General features: G+C 38.8%; 1 protein-coding gene across 4 annotated transcripts in view; it reads left to right on the forward strand.

Moving 5' to 3' along the window:
• LOC114467062 (lysophosphatidic acid receptor 2-like) overlaps window positions 1-22996 on the forward strand; it is a 31787-nt gene that overhangs the window by 5786 nt on the left and 3005 nt on the right. For all 4 annotated transcript variants that reach the window (XM_028453084.1, XM_028453093.1, XM_028453067.1 and 1 more), the window contains exons 2-4: window positions 13373-13814; window positions 14216-14710; window positions 18583-18842. In XM_028453084.1, coding sequence (XP_028308885.1) covers window positions 13559-13814; window positions 14216-14710; window positions 18583-18842 — 1011 coding nt within the window. In that variant the 5' untranslated portion in view covers window positions 13373-13558. The remainder of the gene's footprint in view (window positions 1-13372; window positions 13815-14215; window positions 14711-18582; window positions 18843-22996) is intronic.

The following is a 22996-nucleotide window of genomic DNA, read 5'->3' on the forward strand; positions in this document are numbered from 1 at the left end:
CTGCTTACAATACACCACAAAGATATCTGCATCATTTTATTTTTCCCAACAGATTTTGCACTGTGTTAGTTAAGTTAAATTTTTGTGCTATAAGTTTCATAGTGATTGTCTCAGTTCATTTGATTTAGTTGATCTTCAGAAAAGAAGATTCTGGTCTTATTTTGGTGACAATTTATTTTTTGACTCTGTGATGGTGATGAAATTTGTGTTGAAATCGGCACTTTTATTGATAATTTATTTTTGTATAACAGACACCATTTTGTTTTCATTTGAATTTTAGAAATTCATTTTGGTGCTCTTTTATGTTGCTACAAAAATGCAATATAACCTGCCACTATGACAGTTGTTGTGGAATAAACTTTTCAGATTTGGAATTCTATTTGTTTGATTTCAGATACATTTTGAACATACATGAAATTATCTGCAAATTATAGACATATACCACTATTAAGAGAGTTTAACACTACAATTTAAGAAATACAAGAATATAAGAAATACATTTTTTTAATTAGGGACCCATTGAATTTCCCATGGACCCACTCAAATCACCACCTGTGGGTCCCGGGACTCACTACATTGAAAACCTATCAACATCACTGAAATGGTGAGCTATTGACGTGTTTTTAGCTGTACTAATCAGTCAGATATAATATATAGAATATTTGGTGGCCGAATATTGCTAAAAATGCCACATTCGGCCTTCGGTTGACATGGCCGAATAGTAGCGTGTGACGCAATTACGCAATCAAACAACGTGCAGTGATTTTTTAGTCAGAAAAGTGTGTGTGTGTTGCTGCAGAACCAGCAGCAGCAGCAGCTCCTCCTTTCCACACACAATCACAGCCAGACTCTCTCCTTTCTGCTTACCACTCTCTGTCACTGCTTAAAAGTTTGCATGTCTGTGCACTCACGTGCGTGCTAAACCCCTAGTAAAGCAACCTGCTTCAACCCAATTCAACTGCATAGTACCTTGTACAAATTAGGATGGCAGCAGAGGTTGCAAGGCTTTGTTCTTGCGTGGCATTTGCAACGTTATGTCACCATCCCCACGCAGGAAATGGTGGCACGGACGAACAGACGTGCTATGTGAATTTCAATATAAAAACTATTATCTTAAAGATGACGATGTTTATTGATGTTTTCATTGTGCATCGATGTAATTGGATTGTTAATTTAATTAATCGATGCATCGATGTGGATCGATGTATTGTTACACCACTAGTGATGTGCATTGTTTTTTGGATCTGTGACTTATTTCTAGATGTTTAGGATTCAACTTATGCGTTTGAATAAGGAAAATAATCGTGATAATTGTCACTGTAGAATTTGCAATACTTGCAAAATCAGAATCGCAATTTAAGTTGAATCGAGACAAAAGGGTGCCATTCCAGCCCTACTACTTTGGTGTATTAAAGCCTTGTGCCTTAGAACATTGTCACTTCAAAAATTATCACAAACATGAATGCATGATATTGGTTAGTTATATTTTGATATTAAAGTTTATTTTGAATTAGTTATTTTACTTGGCCAGGTGTGCCATGCTTTTTCGGGCACACGAGCTACTTCTACCAAAGACAACTTTTTTGCAATCTGCTATGTTGGATGGTTATCATTTTAAATAATTAGATTTTACACTATTACTTAATTATTGAATAATTATTCAATGTTTGTATAATGTATGAAATATAATGATAATATTGAAACAGTAGCACTTAAAAACTGAGTTTGATTTAAATATTTTTTAAAAATGTAAATACAGTCAAGAAAACTATTTTGAAAATAAAGAATAAATATTTAGCCTTTCCATTTTATCATGGCCGAACAAAAACTCTGTGAAACTGTGAATGTCAGCAGTTTGTTTACAGCAGCATCTCAGATAATCTCTCATTTCAATTCTACAGAAGCACCAAACACAGTTGCTCACTTCAGGGTTCTCACCAGGAATTTTTCACAGCATAGAGCTGGCACAGAAAAAACTACGATTCTACTTCTACTTCTATAATACATTAAAAAGATAAAGAAGAGCAAAAAAAAAAAGATCCAGGATGTCGCTTATTTATTTTATTCACCTTATTTTAGCATTCAACCCTAAACAGAGCACTTCTGTTACATAGCTTGATCAATCAAGCAATAAATAAAAATAACATTAGACTTTAGTGCAAGATTAAATAAGATGAAATAAAAATGTGTAATATAAAAATGAATAGTGCCTTATCTTAAAATACCCAACAGGCATGTTAACAAATAAGAAAATATAAGTACCACAGTGCTGTAAAGTAAGGCCAGTAATGTGCTTTTAGGGACTGTACTCTTAATGCTTACTCTCCTCATTTAGTTTCACAGATTGAAATGTATATTTTTCTTGATGAAAAGTATGACTACTTAATTTTGTTGGCATTGCAGGTGCAGAGCATGTAAAGTATTAGCGTCATTCTTTCAGCACAAACCAGCATTAAAGCAGCACAAACAATTGAGACCATTTTTGTTCAGTTTGGACGTTGTGGGGGATTGAGTGACGTCATCACCTTATAATAAACTTGTTGTATCTTAAAAACGAAAGCAGCACAAACGATTGAGGCCATTTTCAAAGAGTTTTGCATGGGGTGGGGGGGTTCATCTTCACCCAGGTAGGATGGTCTATTCTCACAAACACTAGTACACGCAAATCACACAAACACTGGTGGGAGCGTGCGCGCACACAAACACGCATGCACGCGCAAACACTTCAGCGGAGCACACAAGCACGCCCTCAAACATCACTAGCGTCAGGCTACTTACCAGAGAGGCTAACAAAACGTGTTGTCTCTTCCAAACAGAACAAATGTTGTAGGAATTTACCTCCTGTTGAACTCGTTTATTCACAAACTTGTGGGAGCACGTCTGAGAACTCTCCACCTCCGTTCTGCATCCAATTTTAATTGTAATAGTTGTATGGAGTGCACAAATCAATAAAGAACACAGCTTATAGCTCAGATCTAGTAAAAATAGGCTTCAAGGAATATCGTTATTGCTATATATATCGTAAATCTAATATTGATGACATCAGTAAAATATACAAAAATGTACATTTTGTTACAGTTGTGAATAGGCATATTGTTATTAACCTATTAAGTATACAATGACAGATACAAAATACATTTACATTTGAACCACTAAAACTTACCTTGGTGAGCAGTAACAGTAAATGTTACAAAAATCCTTCTACAATTTTGTTCCAAAGAAGTATTAAACCAGTATTGTTTAAGTTATAAGCAAGTAATATAGATACTGATTTGCTAGCTAAAGACACAAATAAGTGGTTGACAAAAGGCAATATTTAGTAATGTCAAAAAAAGTACAATTTAAGTTCTGTAAGATCAACACAAAACAATATTAAACAAATACAATGGGCTGTAAACATGATGAAACTAAAGGAAGACATCTGTTTGGTGTCTTTATTTAATTTAATTTCAATTCAACTTCATTTATAAAAAGCCAACTAAAAGAAAAAGTCACATCATAGTGCTCAAAACAAAATGCAAAATTAAGAAAAAAACAACAACAATTCCACATAAACAAGCATCAACTACAGTGGAGAAAAAACTCCCTTTTAGAATAGAAGCTTTTATTGTCATTGTATAGATGTACAATATTAAGGTGCTCTCCAAGAATGACATAAAACACACACTTAAATAAACTAATGGAAAAGGAAATATATAATACTAAAAAACTACTCAACAATCTATATACATTACCATACACACAATATAAAAATATAAAGTGACCAGTTAGGAGATAAATAAATATGGTTCAGTGTATTGCACTTTGATGTGGATTATTGCACATGTAGTTTGAGTCATGGGAGGATAAAGAAAAATGATACACGGATTTACATGGATTAATAACACAAAATTGGGTCAGAGAATGATTTCTATGTAACAATCAACACAAAACTTTCAAATCTACATTTAAAACATGTACAGTTTTAAATTACATTATGATGAACTTCTGTTAAATAAGACAAACCATGCCATCCTTTTTTAATGGACACACAAATACAATAATAACTCAAACAATATTTTTATATTTCCCAGGGTAAACTGAAACCGTTATTATAAAAACATACTCGATTAAGACTATTACAATCTATTGGTATCAAAAGTAACCCTTGCGACTAATTTCAATGGCATGACATAATAGAAAGCTTCAAAATTGTACCTATTTTAAAGAAAAATAGTCTAGGCTGGAGTCCAGGCTGCCACCATCTTGCATTATGTTGTTGCCCGCGCGTCATCGCGCAAGTGCATAACAATCCAAATGAACTTAAAGCGGAATTACCCAAGTTAAGTGTGTACAAGAAAGAGGATTGATCTAATTCAGAATTAAAAACAGAATAAACCAGCCACCTAATTCAGAATTAGCTTTAATTCGGAATTAAATTAGCATTAGGAATTGTGTGTTTACAAGGTCAGGTTAAAGTAGAATTAACTTTTATTCTGCGTTAAAGAGGAATTAAAGCTCGCATGTAAACGTGGCCATTCTGGATTTCATCAAACTGAAACTCCTGTGCCACTGTTTGGAAGCAGTGAGGAAATGGAGAGTCTTCACCAAATGCCTCAGATGATTGTGTTCATGATGACAGGCTACAAGATGTGAGACCTGCTTGGAACGCTCTTGGAGACCACAGCATGCTGAGATCATTACCGACTGGCCCTTACTCTCTCCTCAACAAAGAAGAGCTTTGGATTCAGCTCACTTCTCTGCACAGATACAGGAATGGAGTTCTGTGAAAGGAAGAAGATGCACAGAACCACAAGCCCAGTTCCATGTATAATTGGAGAATAGATTTCCTCTATTGATGAATGCACCAGTGCAGACTTTTCCTTATGAAAGGAGGAACATACAAGCTCACAGCACAGTGAGGACGAGAGCTTCAAGAAAATAAAGGCCACATGGAAAGACAATAAGGAAATGTGACACTTTGATCATTGGAGATGTGACTGTAAAAAATGCTCAGAAAATGTTAAATGTGAAAGTGATCTGCTTACAGAATGACATGGTATCAGACTTGGCTGACAAGATGTTGCACATTGTGGAAGAAAAATGCTGAGATGTGAAGAATGTTGTGATTCATTTTGGAATAAATTATGTCAGCAATGAGCAGTCAGAAGTGTTGAAGCAAAATTTTATGCATTTGTTGAAAATTGTGAGCGATTTACAGAAAAAAGTGTATATCAGTGGTCGCGGGCCGGGCTTCTTTTTCGGCTGTTACGCACCTCACTAGATGCTGGATTCGTCCGAACCAAGCAAATGTTTCAATTAAAAATAAAATGAAATAAATGAAAAGGTGGGGAAGGGAAACGCCTTGAGCATGAAACGCCAGCGTCCCAAAACTGAAATTTTGGGTGGTTTTCTTCCTTTTAAAAGATTATCTTTGAGACTCGCCTCCCAAGAAGGAAGCTTCGTTGATTGGTTTAAAGTTGCCAGCATCTCAGCTGGCTGCCTGTAGGTGTGTCTGGGGTGTGTGTGTATGTGAGACAATGACAAACAGGAGGGATGATTCCTAGATTTACACACAAACCATAATAATGAGTTCAGCATATTCAAATAATCTTTTCGACATATCTTGAAATATCATGTATTACGAAAGAGTTTGATACCAAACACGACTGGAAAATAGCCTACTATTACTTTAGGAACCGGTTAATTAATTTTACTTGTAATTACTCAAACATAAATGTCAAAAATCATGTTATGCCTCTTCTTTACTATATGGTTGCAGTAGATACCTTAAATTTTAAGCACTTTTTAAATGATGAAACATTTAAAAAAGCATTCTGTGGGTATAAAATTATCTGAAAAGAGTTGAATAGGACAGATAATATTTGCAATTTCAATTTCTGCAGAAACCATACCAATAATGTTTTCATTTGTAACTTTTCAAACATAATAGTTTCTTTGTTCTCACTTCTTCATTGGGACACATCTCCGAGAAGAGCCCTGGAAAGTGTCCTCCTGTGACATTTCACCACAGGGGGTCAGGGGTCAGTGGGACAGTTCTGTGATCTTACAGTATCCCAAAGGTATCTGTATGTAAAGGAGGGGGAAGACGGATGTTCTTCCCCCATGTGGAGTCGTAAAAAGAGTTCGTACTGAACACTTCAAAGTGTTGGGCCAGTGTTTTCGGCTACGTTATTGGGTTCAAAGGCCGCATAGTGGGCTTAGCTATGCACCTCAAAGTTGCTGGGGCAGTTATTTTGTAAACAGTTCGTAATAAAGAAACAGGCTCCTTGGTTAATTCCTGTTAGGAAGAGGGGTTTTAGGCTTGATGTGGTTTGGTTCCCTACATCTGAAATCGCATCACCTGCACCTAGTGTCTCACTCTTAGCTGAATCTAAAACCTTGGATTTTGTTGACCTGAAAGGAGAACTGGTTCTTGATGAGATTTGGTTGAAAGTGAAACCAAGGCCAACTCTAAAATGAAGAGCTCCACCTATTTCTACTCATGTAAAACCGTGGTCGAAAGAGTCAGTGGTGTTAACTGTACACTGAGCTGTATTTGATGTGAACTGTGTAGGAATGCTGAAACTCTATAAGAACAACCAGATTGTGTTGACATGAATGAATCATGCCAAAATTGGGAATTGTAAATAGTTTCTTGATTTCTTCACATGAGATGTCTACACCAGTTTTGTGGGGTGACTTAGGAGCCACCCCAACAGGGGGATTGAGGGATTTTTTAGGGACATTAGGTCCCAGTTAAGGGTGTGCAATATGATGATTAGATTAGATCGTTAAGGATTACAACATGACAACGATCTCCCAAATCACGAAGATAGTAGAACCGTCTGTAGTTCACATTTTAACCCTTGCATCTTTCCTTGAAGCTGATCATCAAAGAACTGGGAAGTTAGAGGGAACAAAAACCTTACAATATTATTGGTTTGAGCCACTGTGTGTGCACTCTTCCTGTTGTACTGCTGTGCTGAGTGAGGTTTTTGTGTAGAGGCTCTTCATTCAGAGAAATGAGAGGAGGGAGAAGAAGAGTCTTAGGCGGGGCCCAACTGGTAATGACTGGTTTGCAATTCAAATCATGGTTTCCTGATTCAGCCCAGTCCATTCACACGCGATTGAAACAGTCATGCCTACAGGCTGAAGGTGTCAGTTGTTCAAGGTTGACTTTAAAAAGCTTTGAAGTCATCATACTTAAGGTAATGTTGACTAATAACTTAGTTTGACCTAACCAACATGTGATTTGGTTTTACTCAAAGAGCACATGAAACCGGTTTTGACATCATGGCCCCTATTTTGGCAGTCTATAGCGCAGCTTTGCGCTGTGTTTTGATCACAGCACCTGGGTTAGTCAGAGTAGTACTTGGTAGGGATGTAACGATTAATCGTAAGGCAGTTAAAAATCGATTCATAGGTATCACGGTTGAGCCCTGTCTGCTAGCATAGCTTCTCTTCTTCACCGCAAGATATCTGCATGCCAACCGACCACTGTGTTACCAGCGCCCTCTGCTGGTCCAAACAAATATGACGTAAATCAGTGCAATCACGTTTTTTTTTTTTTTAAAGTCCGATTGTTAAGGCACAAAATACATTTTCAGTTGCACTTTTAAAAGAAAAAGAACTATTATGCAGTTTTGCATTGTTTATTATAGAACCAGAATTTAAATTAATAGGCTTCATTTTCATTTGTATCATTCCTTTATTTATTTCATTCAAGATTTATTTTTAGTTAAATTGCAGTGTTTGCAATAGTTTATCAAGGAATTCTTTTGACAATGAAAAATAAAAGGAAAATAGTACAGTATTTTCTAGTTTTTTTCCCCCCAAAAAAATTTGTCTACAGTCCCATTTTGTAAAATAAATCGTGAGAGAATCATATCGTGAACCCAGTATCGTGAATCGAATCGTATCGGGAGTTGAGTGAATCGTTACATCCCTAGTACTTGGCTCTCCGCGCTTTTAGGCATGGTCCTAAAAATCAAGCGTGGTGTAGAGATTTTTCTTTGCAGTCCAATTAGAGGACAGTAGGGCTGCAACTAATACTATTTTAATTGTTGATTAGTCATTGATTATTGACACGATCAATCGACTAATCAGATAATAAATTGTACTATTATTTGCTGTATGTTGCTATAATCTTTTAAATTTGGCTTTGGGGAGGTAAGATTTTTTTTTTTTTTTTATTGTGTCAAGTAGGCTTGGGTGGTATCCATATTTTGATACTGTTAAACCTCTTCCCTATTTAACCGCGGTATACGGTATTACTGTGACTAATTAAAAATGATGATGTAAGGCTCAGACAGCGTCACCAAACTTTTGACTTGTGCCTTCACTGTTTGGTAACTTAATACCAAACACAGATCCGATTTTTTTTGTTTGTCCGTTCACATTACTATTTAAAATGTGACCTATATCAGACTCCAGTATGAACGGTTTGTGGCTCCAATGTGACCCGCATGTGCGTTGTCGTGTTTTTCTTAAAGTATTTGTGCAGTGGAGCAGGAGCCTCTATCAGCATCCCAATCCTGGATCTAATCATGGAATTGATTATCTGGTCTTTCTTCGCTTTTGGTCAAATTTCTCTACTAGAAGGCCGGGCAATGGGGGAGTTCACAAGTCCTGAGAACGTGGAAGATGTTCACCAACAGATTGGAATGTTTGATATTGGGTCTTCTGCTGATTGGATCTGGCATTTTCCTGAATTATTGCAAAATTGGATTACGTTGGCAGCACTATTGGAAGCCGCAGTTAACGACGAAAGGAGCCATACTCTCCAAACACTCTCAGATGGATTCCACCGTGGAACTTTAAGAGGAGGATAGTTTGTCTCACAGGAAATGGCCACACTATATGATTATTTATCGAACTGACCAGGAACAGTAGGGCTGGCAGCCATGTTATGGCTAGCCCATCTCAAAACTCTTCTCTATTCTCATTCCCCCCCCCCCCCCCCCCCCCCGAATGAACAGCCTGTGGTTTGTTTTCTTCTCTCCAAATTCTCCAAGGATGGAATGTTGATAAGACGCGCTGACCTTACCCTCACTTTTCATGTACACCTGGACCCGGCTCTGCCAACAAACTCTCGAGGTCATCTCTATGTGAGAGTCAGCAGCAGAGTCTGAGTAACAGGCTTACATACATACATATCCTATCTTTGTCACCGTCTCCTCTGGCTCCAACCCTCCTCCCTCCCAGCGGTTGAGCAGTAGGAGGGGTGCCATAAGGGCAGTGCCACACTGTGGCTGACTTGCGAACTACCCATCCTAAAGACCCATCCCCTGTGCTAACGTGCTGTTGTATTGAATTTAATGTTTTGTTTGTTGGTTTTTGTCGCAATGTTGCTGAAGAATTTTTTCATGATCCCAAACTCTGCCCCTCTCTACAAGGGCCTAGTTTAGTTTTTGCCTTTTTTTTTATCTCTTCTTCCTCCCAATTGTTGTTGTCTCATTTCTCATCTAAATAAGGGGCGCCGCCCTTGTGGCGAACCGCAGTTCTCCCGCTTCTGTGCTCCCATGTTATGATTGTCTTTTCATGTTTTCATTGACGGGATGAAACTGAAATGTAATTTTGGTGATTTGTAACGCGCAATGACAAATAAACTCAACTCTAACTCTAAAATGAATGAGCAGGTGAAGAGGAGGACGAGAAGGAAAAAGAGAGACAAATATTTTGTTTTGGCTTTTTGCGGTGCCAATTTGCTTTTAAACACAGACCATTTATTATATGAACCTTATTCAAGCTTTGACCAGAAACCGACAAAGCAAATCTGAAACCTACAGGTCCAACAGATTTCCCTGTTCCATGAATTACAAATTGCGATCCATTGCTTTCTTGTTTTGTGTAAAACTGCTAAAGTGCGGACATGCAAGGCTAACTGTGCAGCGGCTGTTGTTGTTACTCTGTGCAGCAGGAATGTGTGCGCATGCACACATGACCTGGTGGGCGGGGCCTGTCGGTCATTAGAAGGAGACAGTGGCTGACTTTATGACCCGATATAAGACCTTTGCGTAGGCGGAAAAGATTGGTTTCATAAGCAAAGAATCGGCCAATCACCGATCCCCCAAAATAAGGGAAATTGATTGTGGCATGGGCGGTTTTACTGTCCTAATGTGTACAGATTTCTGCCCTGCAGGCTGGTCTCTGCTCAATAAGCAAGTCTGCAATATGGGAGCTTCCATTTCCCATAGTGAGGCATCTCACGAAATATTATGAAATAGAACTTTAGATTATTTACATAACCCCGGTTCTATCATTAATGTGAGTGAGATGTCTCCCCAGACAACCCTTCTTGCTCGAACAAGTAAGAAGAGGTGTTTATTTTGAATGGAGGGTGCCTGTCCGCCGCCTCCTTTTATAAAAGGTGGGAGTGGCCCTGGCGGACGGACACGTTTCACAGGCCAATGAGGATTGGCAGATTGATATAAATGCTTCTGAGGACTGCAGATGGAGGACGCATCCCATAGTGAGACAGCTCACTCATATTAATCATAGAACCGGGGTTATGTAAATAACCTAAAGTTTTGCCTGAGATTTCTCAATAAATTCTAAGTACACCCTCAAACCACTTTTTCTGTTTAATACATATATGATTAGGTAAGTATTAAGTAATTTAGTTTATTGATCCTAGTCCAACTCTTCACATTTTAGTCAAAGTACCGGTATTGAAATTTAGCTTTTTTAGTTGTAAAATGTCATAATAACTGCACTCTATGGGTTGAACGCTGGCTATTGCAATTTAATTTTGCTGTTGGAAGAGATAGATCAGTGACGTTTTTTTTGGATCTGTGACGTCACTAACCGTTATTGTTGGCCCCGCCCCTCCTATAAAAGGTAGGAGGAGGGACTAGGTTTCCTCCTGTCACAGCCCTCAGTGAGCATTGATTGACAACTCCACGTGGAACTGCGTAGTGCTGTGGTGGTGGGGCTCCTGTGACTGGGTGTGGCTTAACTACTCTAGGAGCAATGCCCATAATCAAGGTATTTTTGGAATTTTCTCGTGGCAGGTCAGCAAAAACCTGGGGGTGTACTTAAACTTAAACTACATTTCAGGTGCTATCTGGAACAAAAATGGTCTTCAATGTCTCTGTAGCTAATGAGGACATTAGCTAAGAATCAAGTACTAATGTTTCCCAACAAGGAAATGGAAAGAAAATCCCTTCAGACTTTCACTTTCTTTTTCATGAAGATGGTACTCCAAAGGAGACGCATTCTGTGAACATGCCTGAAATACTTAGAATCTTACGTTAATCTTTCTATTTGTTCATATTGTTCTTATTACTTTTTTAATCTGCTACTACAGGTGTGATTTCTTCTTAAAGTGCTCCACGGAGCCTGTGCAACATTTACTGTAAACAAAAGATTTTGGTCGCTTGCTGTTGGCCTTGTTTTTAAACGTCAGTCTTAAAGTCAAGGTTCTATTTTGCTGCTTTGTTTAAATTACAGTGCCACATTCTGAAAGTCTGGCATGTTCTTGTTGTGACTTGTCAGTGTAATCTTTGTTGGTGACACAGTACTGATATCAATCAATCAATCAATCAATCAATCTTTTATTTGTATAGCGCCAAATCATAACCAATGGTATCTCAAGACACTTTACAGAAGAGCAGTCTTAAGGACGGACTCTTCATTTTATGGATACACACATATGCATATATACTGTACGTATATACACATACATATGTATCCCACACCCAACATGAATTCATGATAATGGGAATGACTGTGGCTGCTGAGAAACAAGATATTCTTGCTTACAGCGATAAACATTTTTAAGCTGTCACAGAAGTATACTACAGATGTTATTTCTATATTTGCATTAAAACATCACAAGTAGTGATGCTCATTGGCTTTTGTTGTTGCTGCCAGCCTGGCTGATAGACAAAGTGAAAAAAACCCCCCACAAAATTGAAGGTGTTTAAACAGTTTCTGGTATATATAGTAATTACGATCAAAGCTGAAATATGGACTTCACAGAGTTAGAAAATTAAGAAATAATTTTTATTTTTGGCAGCGTTGAATGTGTACAAGAGGCATTATCATAGATAGCTCAACATTTTTATTGTATTCATTGGAACACGTAGGAGCGCAGCTTTAATTTGGGGCCCAATTTGTGTGTTTTATTGGCACACAGATGCCGCTAATATCCAAAATGTTAAAAGTGAAAATGGATTAGGAAACATCAATTCCAAGTACATTTCAAGGACACCCTTGAACTTTATGTCAAAACAACAAGTTCACCTCAACTTATACAATGTTAACATTGGATTTCATGTTCAGAACACCCAAGCAAAAATAAGCAAAAATATGGCCTATATCAGCTGTACTGCATTGAAAAGTTATTAGCCAAGCGCACCCTCATGGCGGGTGCCATGACTGCAGTTACTCTAACGGCCGCGGTATCACTCGAGTCTGATTTCTTGATCCTGTCCTATGCTCCTTTAAGTTTAGGTGTCTGAATGACAGGCTCTGGTGCGCGCGTGTGTGTTCTCACTGTCTGTGTGCGTGTCTCCCGGTCAGTTTTTGGTCTGTGTGCATCTGCCTGTCTCCATGTGTGCAGTTCTGTCTTTTGTCTGTGTCTCCCGGGTGGTGCCGTCTTTGGACACAGGTGGCGGATCAGTAATTAGAAGCCTTTATCAGTCTGCGACTGACAGGCGGAGGTGTTGGTTTGTTTTTAGTGTTGCGGACAGTTCTTGGTCTGAAGTTTAATTTCTCATGAGTTAGTTTTAGTTTTTTGGTTTAACCTGTGCTGTGTGGAGGAGTGTGTGCATCCACGGTTTGAGAAAGTCACAAAAGTGACTTCAGAGAGACACTGATATTATGTTATTTATTTACTTGTCAATCTAAGTGGAATCAAACAGTAGTTTGACCCACCATGCTTGTCTTCTTCCTGCCTCCAGGTCGACTTCTTCTTCTACCTTATTTCCAGCAGAGTGGAATGGAAGTCTCTTCAAGCCGACAAGAATGCACATTTAGCGTCATTTGATTTCACGTCCACAGGACTGCGTGGGCAATTCGGCTCCGGAATTGCAGTTCAAAATGCATCACAAAGTTTGTTCAAATTGCTGTATCAGAGTAGTATCAGTATCGTAATCCAGGTATTGCATATCGTATTGAATAGGGATGTATACTGCAATTCCTCCTACTAGTTTTTTGTTTTTTTAACAATTATGTTCATGTCGGACTACCCAGATTTTAAGACGGAATTTTAAGATAGTCCTAAAAGTATCTAAACTATAAACTATAAAGTCTGACTAAGGGGTACTTTAGATCAAGTTTTAGTTTAATAAAAATGCTAATTCCAGTTTTCTTTGGGAAAAAATATTAAATTTGGGCTTATTTTGTTATTTTATTGTGTTTTCTTTGTGTGTGTCCTCTTTTCCAGGCAGCAGGACAGCCATACTTCACCAGGGCATCCTGGACCTCGCCATACTTCGGATGGCATGCTGCTTCTCAACTCTACAGAGAGGGCAAGTCCAAACGCTGACCTAGTCCATCCTTTCTGCTTCCAGTCTGAAGGGTCGCACTTTTTTTCTTCTTTCTAAATCCACTACCACCTGAGACTCCTAGCATGGATACACTCACCGAGGATAAGGAAGGATGCTACTACAACCGCAGCGTCAAATATTTCTACGAGGAAAGCGGCAAAAACATTAGCACCTACTGGCGTCGCCGTGATTATGTGATCGTCACAATGGGCATGATAGTATGCTTTATCGTCATTTTTTCAAACCTTTTGGTTATAGCAGCTATTTTGAAGAACCGCCGGTTTCACTTTCCCATCTACTACCTGTTGGGTAATCTGGCTTTGGCAGACCTCTTCTCAGGTAATCAACACATCACTTTGGCAATGAGCTTTTCTTTTGTTATTAAATGTGGTGTTAGTAGTGATAAGTATGTGGCAAAAACACTGACTATTTGACATGAGTTTACACGGTCTCAAGCTCTAATATCAGTAAATCCCTTATAGTATTATATAAACCACAAGATATTATAATTACTAATGACTATCATTTGTTATATTAGTTATTGAGTTACTTAAGTTAATGTTATGTAGATAATTACATTTGAAAACAATCACAAAAGAACTGCATTTTTAAATAGTTGGTCAATATAGTTCCAACAAAGATACCAACCAAAGGGAAGAAATTAAATCCTTAAACTTCCTGGAACCGGTGCCTTGATTTATGCATTTTCTGTTGTAAGAATCCATCTTTTTTCCCCTCAGGTGTCTCCTACCTCCACTTGATGTTTCACACAGGTCCCTGGACCATCAAGCTGACCAAGTACCAGTGGTTTGTGCGACAGGGGCTGATCGATACCAGCTTGACGGCTTCAGTCCTCAACCTTTTGGCTGTGGCTGTGGAGCGTCATCAGACAATTTTCAACATGCAGTTGCACAGTAAAATGAGCATAAGGCGTGTTTTTATTATAATTTTCTTTATCTGGATGGTGGCCATCATAATGGGCCTAGTCCCCACCATGGGTTGGCACTGCCTGTGTGATCTACCCAACTGCTCCACTATGGCACCACTCTATAGCCGAAGCTATCTGGTATTTTGGGCTATCCTCAACCTGCTGACATTCTCCATCATGGTGGCTGTCTACACACGCATCTTTCTCTATGTACGGCGCAAGAGCAAGCAGATGTCCCAGCACACGTCCCAGATCAGATACAGAGAGACTGTGTTCAACTTGATGAAGACAGTCTCCATGATTCTAGGTAAGAAAGCACACATTGCACAATAAATATTTGCCTCAATAATAATGTGGGTCATGATGATGTCCAAATAAAATACAAAGGAAAAACTTTTTAAAAAAAATGTTTAAAATGTGTGCTATCACTCATTCATTCCATCATTATGATCTATAGTTTTTTTTTTTTTTTACAGTTTTCTGAGGAAAACGTTGTAGTTAGACATAGATTCAGAAATGAGAGAAAGGGGTACTTGAGCCAAAAAAATGTTTAACCACGGCTACATTTGTAGCAGGTTGTAGCAGCCGCCACTGGTGGGATGTTGAGCAAGTCCCTTAACCCCCAACTGCTCACCGGGCGCCACACCGTGGCTGCCCACTGCTCCTCAGGGATGGGTGAAATGCAGAGAACAAATTTCATACCTGTGTAAAACATAGGGATGCACCAAAATGGAAATTTTTTACTAAAACAGAAAACCAAAAGGCTGAAAACCAAAATAAATTATTATGCAAATGATTGGTACCAATTCATCTATCGCTATGAATGTGTACTAACCTCACTAAAATTGAAGCATTGCAATTACATAAATTGATATTAATGCTTCAAAGAATAAATCAATTAAAAAAATATATCCAAATATTTATTATAACACTGATATTCCAACAATGCACAATAGAAAATAAAATAAAACACAAAGATGTTTAACTTGACCCCGCTTAAATTATGTACAGGCCTAAAACTGACTGGGTGGCTGAAAGACAGTCAAATTACATATGTTCTCTCATAAAAACACGAAGTGCATTTCTCCGCTTCATCTATTCCCAACAGTTTTTCACTGTCACATCTAATTTCCATCTCCAGCGCTCTGTGTGTGACTCCAAGCAGGTTCTCCCTATTCTTTGCGGCGTGGATATTTTCTTGTGCATGCTGCTTTAATCAATACGCCTCCCCCACCGAGTAATGATCTTTATAATGATCAAGTGTCGCGATGAAGTGCAGAGGATCTCATTGCTATAACGTCAACGTTGCTACAGTGTCAATTTTAGCGGTTATTTATCAGGTGGTTTTTTTAATTTTGTTTTTAAAAATAAAGATGATTAGGAATAAACTGAAACTGAAATTTGATACACTTGCAAATGACATTGTCACTCATGTTTTGCTGAAGTTCTAAGTATTTAAACCTATGTTCATATCATCTCGCGTTGACTATTGTAATTCTGTTTTCACTTGTTTTAATAAGTTGACCCTAAACAGACTCCAGATCCTAAAGAATGCTGCTGCCAGACTTTTGACTGGTGCCCCTAGGAGATCCCACATTACCCCCATTCTTTCTACTCTACACTGGCTTCCGGTCAAATTTCGTATAGAGTATAACATTTTAGTTTACGGACTTGTTGTGTCCCTACACTTCAGGGCGCACCCTTGGGTCTTCAGGTCAGGGTCTCCTAAATATCCCAAAAACAAATTTTAAAACTCGAGGAGACCTGGCTTTCCAGGCTGTGGCTGTGGAATAACCTGCACCAATCTCTCCGGGAGCTTAACTATGTGGACTTTCTTAAGAAACGTTTAAAAGATTTCACTCTTCAGAAAAGCTTTTAGTTACATGGATTTTATTTGTATTATTCTTTTATGATGTTGCTCTTGTTTTAATTTCTCTTTTGTTCAAAAAGGGCTTTATAAAGAAATTACTTACTATGTCTTAACTTACATTTTTTAAATGAATGTGTCTCCACTGGGAATTTGTGTCTGCAATATATTGACTGTATTTTAAATGTCCCACCCACTTAACATTTAGACATCTTGATGTGCAACAGTGATGAAGGACATTTACATTTTCTTTTGGTTAAACTATTCAAGAGAAACAGGAAGAGAACCAAATATACTTGTACTGTATATATTCATCAAATATACTCTTTACCGAGAGCAAGAGGAATAAGTTCAAACAATGCTTTAGAGCTTTATTCCTTAGAGAGGAACTAAACCCCAAACCCACTTTTTTCTGCTGAATACATACTGTATGTATTTGGGTATTAAGTAGGGTCGTCTTCTGATCGAGAGGTTGGGGGTTCAATCTCGGCACCTGACTATATGTCAAAGTGTCCTTGGGCAAAACACTGAACCCTAAGTTGCTCCCAGTGGTCGACAAGCGCCTGCATGGCAGCTCTGCTCCATTGGTGTGTGAGAGTGAATGGGTGAATGAGCTGATATGTAAAGTGCGTTGGGACTACTTCAGTGTAGAGGTAAAGCGCCATATAAATTAAGTCCATTTACCATTTATCCTAGTCCAACCTTTTAACATTTTAGTAAAAGTATTTTAATTTAGCATATTTACTTGTAAAATGTCTAACTGTCCTCCAAGGGTTGAATGCCAGCTATTACAAATGAATTTTACTATTGGCTGAGACAGCAACTGTCACCAACTGTCACTGTTGGCCCCACCCCTCCTATAAAAGATGGGAGGAGGGATTACTTTTCCTCCTACCACAGCCATCAGTGAGCATTGATTGACAGATGTGCTCCGCTGCGGTAATGTTTGAGAGTCTGTGTTTCTATAAAGAACAGATTTTGGTCTAATCAGATGGTTCATCAAGCTATGTGTGTATGTACAGACCCATCGTGTGTATATTCCTGTCTGTTTGTGTGCTTACATGCGTCTACTTTTTGTTGCTGTGTGTGCGTCTTTCTGGTTTATGCGTGTGGTGTTCCAGGGCTCATTGCTGGAGTAGAGCAGGGGCTGCCCATGAGTGCTATAGTGTTTGTGGGGTTGTGTGTGTGTGGGTGAGCTTTACGTTGGGATTGTGTGTGCCTGTGTTTGCAGGTGATGAGCACAGCTCAGCTGTCACTGTGCAGCGCTGTAAGCTTACTGACTGGGCGTGTCTGAGCTGCTTCAGGAGCCACGCCCATAATCAAGGCAGTTATTTAATTTCCCTAGTGGCAGGTCAGTAGAAAGCAGGGGTTTAGTTACTCTATAAAAACAAGAGAACTACCGGTTGTGTGAATGGTCTCCGAATGACATGAGGAACACCTCTTATTCACCTCCACCATTGACTGAACTCTCATGCTTCACCTCCCACACACACACTCAGTGTTAATTTTTTTTCTTTCTCTGCCCCCTCATCCTCCCTCTTCTTCACTGTCGCATTTCAGATTTTTTTAGATTCCTCCCAAACTTCCCAATACTCATTCTTTTTTTGCAGCCTAGATTCAGCCTCCGCAGGCCTGTGATTTGTGCAAAAAGAAACCTGAGCGTGTCCTGACAAGGAGGCACCTAACTCTCTTGATGTTTACCTCCTGTCTAAGAACACAGCTTAGAATATTCAGAGGTGTCTAGGGTTTACTTACACTTACTAGTGGTTAGCAACTTGAGTTTCTGTCACTGGTTGAAAGCATCACCTGGTTCCTATATCCTTAAATTGTTGCATGAGGCCCTGGTTTCTGCTTTGGCTCAAAAGTTAGTCACGTCGTTAGACAGTTGAGGTTGTAACAAGGGGTCAGAGGAATGCAGTGAATGCAGTGTGTATACCACATTAAGTCACTTCCTCCTGTAGCTCATACAAGTGCACATATTATTACTGAACATGCTCCAAATATGTCCACAGAGAATTCCTGAGCTGCCTCGTCAAGTATTATCATAATGAAATTGGATCATAAAGATCAAACTCTGTAAAATCTGACATGTTTTGCATTCATGTTCACTGTTTAAAGAGGTGCTCATCGTGCATTCCCCTCAGCTACCCTCTGTGTCTTTGCATTCTTGAGAGTTCTGGTCAATAGGTTTCATCACAGTAACTGTTTTTGTTTGTTTTATCTGCAACTCTAGATGTTATTTTAACTCTTAACAACTTCAAATGTTTTCAGTCTCTTCCTCCCTCTTTCCCTCCACCACCTGTATTCCACAGGCTTATTTGTGATATGCTGGACACCTGGCTTGGTCGTGTTGCTTCTCGACGGTCTGGCATGTGAGAGGTGTAATGTGCTGCGTTACGAAAAATACTTCTTGGTGCTGGCCGAGTGTAACTCCTTTGTCAACCCCATCATCTACTGCTTCAGAGACAGTGACATGAAGAGGACCTTCAAAGAAATCTTGTGCTGCTTGTGCCAGCGCAACAAGAAGAACAGTGGCATCTCAGAAGTCCACTTTAACACGCTGGAGCATGAGGTACTGTCAGAGAGCACTGGCGCTGATGACAGCAATCATAAACTAGACAACCACTAATTTTAAGGACTGTTCACAACATGCAATGCACTCATATCTTACTGATAGTTATAGATTATAAGATATTAGAAAAAATATGATTGTTGCTGCCCTCATGTTAAAATCTACCTATACCCACCTTATATTGTACTGTACATTTCCAAAATGCCTACCGTTAGTCAAAGTTTTAATGTGGGTAGGAAACAGTATACAGTTGGTTATGAACAGAAAAGAGTGACAAGCTTTGCTTGCAAAAGCTGATATTGGCTCGTCACAATTTCATGCTTGTGGTCATTTGCTCCAGGCACAACAGAAGTAGGCAAGATGAAGCTGTGTCGAAATACAAACACTTAAGAGGTATGGAAGATCTTTAAGTAATCTACCTTTTGATTAACTATTGAACTGTTTAGTATTTAAACCTCTTTAAATATAGATGACAATTATTTAGACCATTAACTCATTCAGTGCCAGACATTTTAAAAATTTCTACCCCCTCAGTGAAAGCCATTTTAGAGCATTTTGACTAATATTTAACTCACTCAGTGCCATTGATGAGATAACTCGTCATTTGCATTTTTCACGGGGATTACTAGAAAACACACTGGCGGAGGTCCCTCATCAATATCTAAGCTGTGGGGTGATGTAGTGACCAACTATGCCCTGAAGATGGCAGCAGTACATCTTTAGATGTGAGATTAGCCACTGATACTACCCAGCAAAGGAGGAAGAAGCAGGAACGAGTGAGATTATGGTGCTATGAAGTGATATTGTGACGTATCCAGCAGCTCACAGCTCCACATACTAACACAGAACATGTATGGACATGAGTAGATTATTGATAATGTTGCAATGGTGAGATAAAACCATCAACTAACAGGGCCACACTGGTCATCGCTGTGTGTCGGGAGTGGGTGGGGTACAAAAAACCCCCAGCCTGTGAGCCAGATAGCAAAATAATAGGTGACATGTAGGAGGTAGCAGCGCACCTTTGGATGAGAGATCATCTGTGCTCAGCAGAGCTAAGAGGGAGAGGAGGAAAGGCGTTTATGAGACAGACAATGGCGCTACGTACAAGAGTTGACGTTCACAGCAGCACACACTCGACCAGAGCATGTGTGGAACTCGTGGATAGTGTGGCGATGATGAGATAAAACAATATAAAAAAAACGGGGAATGCAGTGACACTCTGCATGTCCGGGAGGAAGAGGAAGTTGCGTTTGTACAGACTGACGTGAGAGAAACTTGGAGGAACGCCAAAACTACAGTAAGAAATCCATTCAACTCTGACCCAGATAGCAAAATGATAATTTTGCCATCAAAAGCGAGTTTGAAGCATTTTTTTTTTTTTTGCTTTGAGGACACCTCAACATAGGTTTCCTTCTATAAAACTACAAAAACAACACTGAGACCGGGCTTTTGATGGTAAACTTATTATTTCTCTATCCATGTCAGAGTTTAATGGATTTCTTACTCCCCCGTCATTCTTCACACGCAACTTCCTCCTCAACCCGGACATGCCCAGTGTCAGCACTTGCCTCGTGTTTTTGATCGTTTTCCCTCACTATCACGACACTCTCAATAGTCCACTTAGGTTCCACACATGCTCTGGTCGCGCTGCTGTGATCTAGTGGGAACTTCAGCATCAACTCTTGTAGTGCCATTTTCTGTCTTGTCCTTTCCTCTTCCTCTGAGCTCTGCCCATAACCTCTCATCCAAAGGTGCACTGCTGCCACCTACATGTCACCAGTTGGTCACTACATCATTGTACAAGTTAGATATTCACCGGCGAGCTCCTTCACACTGTCTCCTAACAACCCTAGCCAAAAAACACAATTCACGTCTATAGACGTTCATTGTAATAGCTGCAGTGATCATATATTGTGGTAGATATATTAACATTAACTCACCAAGTGCCATTCATGTCTATAGACTCAGTGAGTTAATGTTAAAATATCTACCACAATGTATGATCACTGCAGCTATTACAATTAACACTTAACCTAGCCAAGAACACAGGAATATTTTGGATTTTTTTCAACTGATCCAGTATGTCTACATTTAATTTGGAATGTCCCATGGTGCAAGGTCCATCTTTGGTTAAAATGCCAAAATCATTGGCATTTTTTCTAGGATGTAATTTATTTGCGGCCAAATTACCTGACAATTTTCCAAAATTACTATAATATTTGTTTTTTTCATACTGTCTATAAGGACCTCAAAATATCTGAAGTTTTGATGAAAACACATTGAACATCTATTTCTCTGTGTGTGAATGGTCCTTTTTTTAGATGGGAATTATTTATGATATTTATAATAATGCATTGGATTTTATATAGCGCTTTATCATAGACACTCAAAAGCGCTTTCACATTGATGTAATTGTTTATGGTTAGTGGTCAGCATTGTCTGTCTTGAACAAGGATATTGCAGCAAAGAATCTATTTTAATCCAACACATCAAAATTTTTGTTTTGACTTCTCTTTTCCTTTTGATAAAGCCAATTCTCCAAATATTTAGCCGGTAAAATATTGCTTCTTTTTCAATCGGTATATTCTTTCCTGTGAAGGACTTAAAATACCGATGATCAGGTGTGCCTTATGTATGTATAAATATGTCAACATGTTTTAGTACAACTTTGGTAAACTATGACGCTGCACCGCTTGATGGATTTTTGGCGCTTCAGGGCTACCGCAGTCAGGCGCCTCGCGGAGTGATATGTACCGGTACTGTGCTTCAACATACCGGTAATACCGGTGTTATTGTGTGTGTGTGTGTGAGGACCCAAAAATGGCACCTGTTAAGAAGCAAGGCTAATCCAAAGGGCTGGATGGACGAGGAGAAGATGAGTGAGTGGCTGAGAGAAGTTTACGTCAAGAGACCAGATGGCTTTTTCCACAAATCTCAGTCCCTATTGATCTATGACTCCATGCACGCCAATCTCACCGATATTGTCAAAACCCAAGTAAAGCAAACTAATTCGGAGCTTGTCGTCATTCTGGGTGGATTAACCAAATAACTCCAACCGCTGGATATTGGTGTCAACAGGTCGTTCAAAGTTAAATTGTGAGCTGCATGGGAGCATTGGTTGACAGAAGGCCAACACACATTCACCAAGACAGGGAGGCAGCGCCGGGCGAGTTTGTATTTTGTGTTAAACCTGAACAATGCTGAGAGTTAATGAGTTGAATAAAGCTTGACTTATCTGTCTATTTTGTTTTGCTTAATGCGCCTTAATAATAATAATAATAATAAACTGGTGCACCTTATAGTCCGGTGTGCCTTATGTATGAAAATAAACCCGGTCAGACCCGTTCATTGATTGTGCGCCTTATAATCTGAAAAATATGGTATGAAAACAAAAAGCTTGCACAACTAATACAAATAAATTAATGAAGTCACTTTGCACCAGATGGTTCACATCATGTTTTCTGATTCAGGAGTTTTCCAAACATAAGCTCTACTTGTGAGGCAAGCAAACTTGGATACAACCATTTCAGATTATCCTAATAAAATCATTCATCTTACTACTTATAAACATTTCTTAGTTGTGTTCATTCACAACCACCTTAGCCATTTCTGGGATTCATGGATCAATCTGTGAAATGAATTTGTCGGAAAAAAAATGGCCCAAGTTGTATGATAATCACAATGTTTACATTGCTGTGTATGTTTGCACATACAGGAAATTTGGTTTAGTGGCATAAATAAAACTAATATAAAAAATATTAGGCAGCATAAAATAATTTTATATTTAGATGAAAATACAGGGAAACAGTGACATGAAGCAGTGAGTTCAAGGTGGGACTGGGGAATGTGTGCCTGTTGCAGTGGTCATTTTCATTAGTAGGGAAGACCCTGATTTTGATGAAGACAGATTTAATGACTTTTTTAAAAGAGCTAGCTTCTTCAAACGACTTTTTTATTTATAAGGCAGAATATTTGTAGTTGTGGTGGTTGCAGATTGTACATTTGTAGAGTGAGATTTATGGTAAATACTCGCTTTTGTCTTCGTATGCTAAATACATTTTTATTTTTGTGTACCATGATGAAAACAATTTCTGGACTTATATCAGAGCCTAGCTAACTCAGTTGTTGTTTTTGTGCATGTTGTCCTAAAA

Source organism: Gouania willdenowi, chromosome 1, assembly GCF_900634775.1.
Source record: "Gouania willdenowi chromosome 1, fGouWil2.1, whole genome shotgun sequence".
NCBI classification, from domain to species: domain Eukaryota; kingdom Metazoa; phylum Chordata; class Actinopteri; order Blenniiformes; family Gobiesocidae; genus Gouania; species Gouania willdenowi.